Source organism: Columba livia, chromosome 6 (assembly GCF_036013475.1).
Source record: "Columba livia isolate bColLiv1 breed racing homer chromosome 6, bColLiv1.pat.W.v2, whole genome shotgun sequence".
Lineage (NCBI taxonomy): Eukaryota > Metazoa > Chordata > Aves > Columbiformes > Columbidae > Columba > Columba livia.
Genome location: NC_088607.1, coordinates 1755001 through 1762270, shown reverse-complemented (window position 1 = coordinate 1762270; position 7270 = coordinate 1755001). Strand labels below are relative to the sequence as shown.

At 41.5% G+C, this 7270-nt stretch overlaps 1 protein-coding gene across 30 annotated transcripts in view; it reads right to left on the bottom strand.

Annotated features, from left to right (window-relative positions):
- The window catches only part of EBF3 (EBF transcription factor 3), a 124787-nt gene that overhangs the window by 1678 nt on the left and 115839 nt on the right, over positions 1–7270 (bottom strand). For 6 of the 30 annotated variants that reach the window (XM_065066704.1, XM_065066705.1, XM_065066700.1 and 3 more), the window contains 4 exons: positions 6724–6789; positions 5947–6124; positions 4575–4763; positions 3950–4147 (listed from right to left, as the gene is read on the bottom strand). In XM_065066704.1, the coding sequence (XP_064922776.1) occupies positions 3950–4147; positions 4575–4763; positions 5947–6124; positions 6724–6789 (631 nt within the window). Of the gene's footprint in view, positions 1–3128; positions 3293–3949; positions 4148–4574; positions 4764–5946; positions 6125–6723; positions 6790–7270 lie in introns of all 30 variants that reach the window. The other 24 variants (XR_010473349.1, XR_010473350.1, XR_002422856.2 and 21 more) reach the window with 9 other exon arrangements.

Below are 7270 nucleotides of genomic sequence, written 5' to 3'. Positions count from 1 at the left end.
AGCACATGGCTATTTGGTTCTAATTCCCTGCACATCTTAATCACACGTTTGTTGTCACCTCATGTTTGGCTTCTGCTGTGTGAAAATTTAGGTTGCCTGCCGCTTATATTTCTAAGGGAAAAAAGCCTGAATTCTTTGTTTTAAATGATGGGGTCGTTCTTGTTGAATTCTACCTGTGGCACAATGGAAGGGGGCTACAAAATTGCTGCTCCAGACATTTATTTCACTATTTAGTTTAGTAGCAACATTTGATAATTGCGGATTTCTGCAGTGCATTTCCCGCAGTGCAAATTGGTACCAAATGCTGCTTTAAAGAAAAATGGGGTGGCTAGTTTTTTAATAATAATTTTAATAGTTTCATCCAGGGAAAGACCAGAAAATTAAGCAGAATGCAATTTTAAAAGAATATAGAGAACCTTTAGCTCTGCATTACGGTCATAAAGCTTAACCAGAGAGCAATATCTTTCACAATCTATAAAAAGTAAATTACAATTGAAAACCGAATTTTGAACACATATTATACTTCCATCTTTACAGCAAGCCAACACTTTCTCACTAAAAAAATTATTTTATACCTTATATGTCTATTGTTTTAAGCAGGAAAAGGCCCTCTGCCCTATGGAGTCCATACACTGCCATCCTGCTCTCAACAAATATTAAGCATTAAGCTTTCTGATCATAGGATATGCAGTGGAAGGTGTTCCTAACCTCGACCTTGGATGTCTTTAGGAAAAACGTGACTCCCCTTGTTGGCTACAGACCTCTCCATGTTCATGCTTTGGCACTAAGTCCTAAAACTCAGAGTGGCCTTTTAGGGACGTTCTTCCTAGTGCAGGATCTAGTGTGGTGGGCTTGGGTGGTGCTGATGCTCCCACAAGCCAGAAGGTAGAGCGGCTCCACCTCTGCTTTAGACCATGTGAGGAGACAAAGTGGTCCATCTGAGCTCCAAATGGAGCTTCATAGTTCTGCTCCTGCTTCCTCAGCATCTTAGATGTACCAACAACAGCATTTTTTTTGGCACATAGACAAATCCTACAGTGAGGGTTGATTTCGTGAACCCCTAAATCCCTGCGAAAGGATTAGTCCTGTCTGTGGGGCAGTTACTTGTTGGGTTTTGCCATGCTCTCATCTGCCTCTACCTCTTCACAGTGCTAACAAACCTTCAGAGAAATTATTAAAAAATGGGAAGAAGAAAGCAGAAACCCCCTAAATAACTGTACAGGTAAAATAAAGTGCAAATGAGTAACTCCTGCATTGCTGGCTCTTCTCTATGATGTCTCATGAGGAAAGCATATGACAACTTCATCCCTGTCTTGTCAAATTCAGTCCAAGGCACTGGTTGGGATGTGTGGGGACAGCTGGGTGAGGTGGTGTCACACTGAAACCTCTCCTGAGTTCCGTCTGGATTCACTCAGTGGCTCTGGTTGGAATAAGTGCCGGTGCCTCTGCTGGGATGAGGAAGGAACTCGCCAAAGAGATGTTGGATGCAATTTGATTTTTCTCTCAGTCCAAGGGGACTTGAACCTGCCTAATGATTCTATGATTTTACCTTTTGCTAGAGTACCCTAACTCTCACCATATGGACCATCACCTACTTTGCAGAAATAAGTCAACTTTTTATCACAACCCTGGAACTCAATGCTCTAATTACCACACCAGAAAGATGTTCTTGCTATTTCTCTGAGTCAGTTTTGCTTAACGCAAAACTATTCAGTTTAGCTTTTTCTCCGAAATGTCTATTAATTTTTGAATGAATCAATTACTGAACCAAAACCCGAGGTTTCTGCACATCCCTACATCTGGACACCTCCGTGCTTCTGAAGTGCTGAGTGGGGTGGGCACAGCAAGTCCTGGGGACAACTAACCTAGAGCTTTAGCAACACCCATGAGATGCTGGACTTCGTTAGGGGTGACACCAGCCCTGCAGCTTGGATTGCAGCACCCTAAGACCCGGGGTTGAAGGGATCTTCCAGCCTTCCATGGGTTGGCTGGGCCTGGAGGCTTAGTCCAGCGCCGAGCTGGCTTCAGCCTAAGAGCTAACTTCAGGACCTGGTCAACAAAATCAGTATTGGTTGGTTTGAAATCGTACGCTGGGCTTTTATACAAGGAGCGTTTTATAGCTGAGGATGGAGATGGGTGGTCACTGGGGGCTTGGGGAGGTGACAAGGGAGATTGGGTGCTTAGTGCAGGCATTTAACCCACCCAGTCCTCCTAAAAATCCCACTTTGCAATAATCTAGACCTTTTAAGCACCTGATACCTTGAATATCTGATGGGAAGCCTTTTGTTTACATACTGAAATTACAGAAGTTTAGACCAGTTTAATTTAGGTCTTTAAATAATTTTTTTTAGAGTAAATCAATATCAATGACTTAATGAGAACATATATAAATACCTGCTACAGAACAGCTAAAGAATAGCTGTTCAGATCTAAGCTGTGTTACCTTATTTTCTTTATTTTACTATTTTATTAATTTTATTTCAGTATTTACTTTTTATACTACTGTCTTTTTATAAAAAGAGAAAAGTGGGACGCTGCATTATTTTATGAATGGATGATCTTTTCTAAGAGCACTCCTTACACCTGGTATAGTTTTCTGCTTACAGTAACATAGTACAGCTTGCCGTAAAGACATATGCAATGATGGAGATTGTTCATCTAATTATCCTTTCCTTTAACGTCCCTCCTACCATAAGATTTGTGTAGCTGGATCCTCAGCCCTTCATTGACCTGAGTGCATGAGAAGCTCTCAGATGCCTTTTTGGGCCAAGAAGTTAAGAACAAGCTACAGTGACATCCAGGTTGAGATCCTGGTCTGGAATGGCCGGGATTTCTGGTGGACAGGCAGTTCTGTGGGATTGGGTTTCTCCAAAGTGCCTTAAGGTACATACCACAAAATGCAGGTGCCCAGAATTAGTTTGGCAAATCTAACTATCTGTCTTCATCTGTTTGCCTGCGAGTGCTCATCACACCATAAATGTTATAAAATAAATAATGTGGCACTACCTACATCTTAACTAAGTCAAGAGAAGTGACGACCTCCCGGGTAAGTGTCTGCAGCCCTTTCTGGTTCAGTTTTCTGCACTGTGCAATGAGGCTCATGATTTGTAAAACAGAGGCAAACAAACCTTTTCAACGACTCTAATGCATCTGACAATAATATCTTCTAAACGTTACATGTGCCGTAAAAGGGAAGACTTCTTTGTTCATATTTTTATTCTTCCACCAAACGCACACTGTATCGCAATTCCTCCTGCCCCACTCCCAGCAGGTGACCACGGAAATTCTGCAACTGATTTATAAATTGCTCATTACACTACCCACATGAAATCACACAGATTAAAAAAATGCAGAAGCTTAAAATTGCCTGCCTTAATTAAAATATTTAGTTGTTCATTTAGGGAAGAAACCACTCTACCACCACAGTAAGAGAGTGAGCTGGGACCACCAGAGCATGCAGACTCACCGCTCAGGGGGGCACCTAGTCCAAGGGAAGGTTAATTCACTGAGGAAGAGCTTACCCTGATTTACACTGAGCTGAGGTATTGGAAAATAAGTATTGCACCATATGTAAAATGAGGAGATCACACCGCGTTATGCTGGAATGCTGCTGGTGTTAAACATCCATCGAAACGTGCTCAGAAAACGTATAAACACAAGGAGTGCACAAAACCTCTGAGAAGCGTTCAGGGGTACCGTCTTACTTTAAAACTTAAAGCGCATGGGGAAAATGCCAGAAAAGCAGCTGGTGTTTTGTCTAGTGCAAGTATTAAAAGTAAACTAAGATTTGCTTAAAATCTTAGCGTACCATTTCCACTACCCTATTTCTTCTGCTCTTACATCACTATGAGAGCAGCCTAAAAATACAGCGAGGTACCTTTCTCCCAAATAAGCGGACTGGGCTTAGGTGTATAAAAAGCAATAGAAAATTGAGAGAGATCCAGCTCACCTTGAAGTCCATTTCCATTTGCACTGGTGCAAGATGGTGGAGGAGAGGCTTGGGGCCTGACAACAGGAGCAAAGGCGCTCTTTTGTTTCACTGCAGAGATGACATTGGCAGGTGAGAATGAGAAAATGCCGTGTGTACTGCTACAGTTTGAAGGGAGGGTGACCGAAGAGGCTGCCATGGTAGGGCTTGACGGCACTACTGCAATAAAGCAAAAATAATCAGGACTCAGATTGAGGTTTTCACGGCAAACACGGAAAAAGAGAGTGATAGGGCCTTGCCTCTTAAAATATAGATATATATATATATAAAATATATATTAAAAAAAAAGAAAAAAAAATGAAATGCCTTGGCTTGGCCACTCTCTGGATAACAGGCAAACTCTTTTGTGTTGGACTTTCTTTACAAATCGTGCAGTCCAATTTTTTTATTCTTTTTTTTTCTATCTGAGATTGTATTATGGCACAAACAGATCAATTTATCATATTCATTTTTACGTCCAGCCTCCAGAGTCACCCCTCCTTTTATCCAGTAGCTCACAATAGAGGAAATCAAAACAATGCAAGTATTTGATTTTGTAGTAAATATGAATCTATATGATGATGTGTTACCAAAAATAGACACTTACTGCCGTAAGGAGAGTTAGCTGAGGAGCCATTAAGAAATCCAGGGGAACCTGGTACACCTAGATTGGGCATGCCGGCATTGCCATATCCATTCATGCTATTGCTGACTGTGTTGTAATTGGACTGCTGAGGAGTACTGCTGGGAACATATCCTCGCGGGGAAACACTGCTTGTGTTGCGACTGTAACCTACTGTGTTAGAAACCCCCCCACCCCAAAAAAATAATGTTATTTTATAAGATAGACTTAGGGCTGGGGGGTTTCCTCATGCAGCATATATTACACAGTTTTAATTGATTGCACAGCTTTGCTCTAAGTTGTCTCTTACTGCCCTATCAACTCTTGCAGTTGGAGATAACCTTATCACGCCAACCCTACTTAAATCATCTGCGAGCACTCTATGTTGTGTCTCCTCTTAGCACAGACAGCCAACAAAAGCTCTCTTCGATCCAGCTGTGGCAGGTGCCTTCGCGTTTGTCTTTAGGAGCAATTACCAACAGGCTCGAGTCGCGCTTTGTACCAACGCACTGCATGAGCTTTCGGCCTCTCCGGACCTTCAAATGCCATAGCTGACTCGACAAAATGGTTTTGTTTAAGAAGGCTGTTTTGGGGTCTTCGTTTTATGATTGATAATTTTATACTAACGACAAGCTCGTACTTGCGTAAGGTGAACCCATCGGTGAACACTAATTCAAGATCAAGTACAGAATTTTGTAAGGCTTATTAGCTTGGAAATGCGTTCAAAGACAATCTTGGTAGAAGAGGAAACATAGCAGAATCAGGATTTTAAACAACAGTTTGTTCCTATCTGAGCAATCAATTTAATAATTACTTTGCAAGCAAAAAATACAGCTTCGAACATATCTAATAATCCTGTTTCCCTCCTTTCATTAGTATCAAAATTAATTTTAAATGCAATATGCTACATGCATTTTCAATTACAACAGGTAAATTAAATCAACTATTACTTTTATTAGTAACATATATGTCACACATGCCTATAAACAAAGTATTTTAAAATCACAGACATCAAATTAGATTCATCTGTGTAAATATTCCAAAACCAGGTGGAGATACCCAGACATAATTAATTTATAATAAACATACACCTTGTATATTTACTGGGAATAACAAAGAGCTTTCTACACTTTGCCAGTTTGTTTTTGGTTTGTTTTTTTCCACTGGAGGTGCTTTACGATAACAGTAAATGAAAGAACAGGAAGAATTAAACATTACGAGAAAGTTAAAGACGGCATTTCATTACGCGATCAGACATATGACTACAGGGAGAAAGAAAGAGGCAGAACGCAGGGGTGACATCAGCGCGGATTGACAGCCAAGAGCATGAAGGATTAACTCTTGAAACGCCACCTACCTTGGTCGTTGGCTTGTGACGTCTCGGAGACGTTGACGGCGAGCTGGCTGCTGAAGGAGTTCACCCCCATCATCCCGGTGTGCGCTGGAGTGTTGGCGAGAGTGGGGATCTGGTTGTGGTTGCGGGGCACGCTGTATAACGCCTCGGCAATGTCAGCCGCCCGTTTCAGGATTATTTCCTAGAAAGACATAAAATAAGCACTGACAACTACGAAGCTGCTTTGCACAAATAGTCCAAGTTGCAATAACATTCAAATTTACAGACGAGATTCATGTGAAATTATACGTACATACTAGAACACTATGCAATTTCACATCAAGACAGTAAGTATGAAGAAATAAAGAAATTAAGGCAAAATCACAGTTTAGCTCTGTAAGCCATGTGAAAATGGTGCGTCTCCTCTATTCGTCCAGAGCAGTAGATGCATTTCCAGCAGTTTGCAAAATACAGTATATTTTATCCGCTCTGTTTAGCAGATTTCTTTAGGACTTCCCATTAGTCACTGTATATTTTGGCCCAAGTTCAAGGTTATTCTCTTGCTTTGATGACTGCTTATGCTTTTGGCACCTTGCGCTTAATTGTCATTTCTGAGAGGCAAAACTAGCGGGGAGAAGAGAATGGGAAGATGGAGCGTTTCCCTCGGAGCATCACATCGCGCCCGCCTGCCCTGGAGGTGGCCACACAAAACCAACGTGCCGATGCTCTGCCAGCTTTGCAAAGAGCATGGATTCTTTTACATGCGTAGGCGCGTATACGAAGACTGCGTGGGTGACCTACCTGGTTGTTATGGGGCATCCCATATAGGGCTTCGACAAGGTCTGCCGCTCTCTTAAGTAATACTTCCTAAAAAAAACAGACAACCTGCGTTACGTTTCACTAAATGCTGCCATCGTTCTCAGAAGAAAAGAGAAGCGCAATCGCTTTGGAAGTTCGCAGCAGCATCTGTAATTACGAGGACCTGATAAAGTGGGCAAAATACATCACACGCTATCCTGGTGCTCTTGCTATATTTAGTGGATGTATTACAAAGATAGGAAGGTATTTTGTTTTGGAGGAAAACACTGTTTGTGGTTTGAAGTCAAAGTGAGATAGGAGCCTAAAAATAATATTGCATTTTACATCCAGCTGTTCAATTATGATTGACTAGAAAAGGTGTTTGGTGCTGTAGCATGTAGCTCTAGTGCTGAATTAGTGAAATCAGTGCTTGAGGTTTAATGATGTAGTCTTATGGGTATTAAACAAACAAACACATGGTAGAGATATGAAAGGCACAGGCATCACATTTGGCTGTTAATTCCTAGCACTTTAGTGGTGAAGAACAATA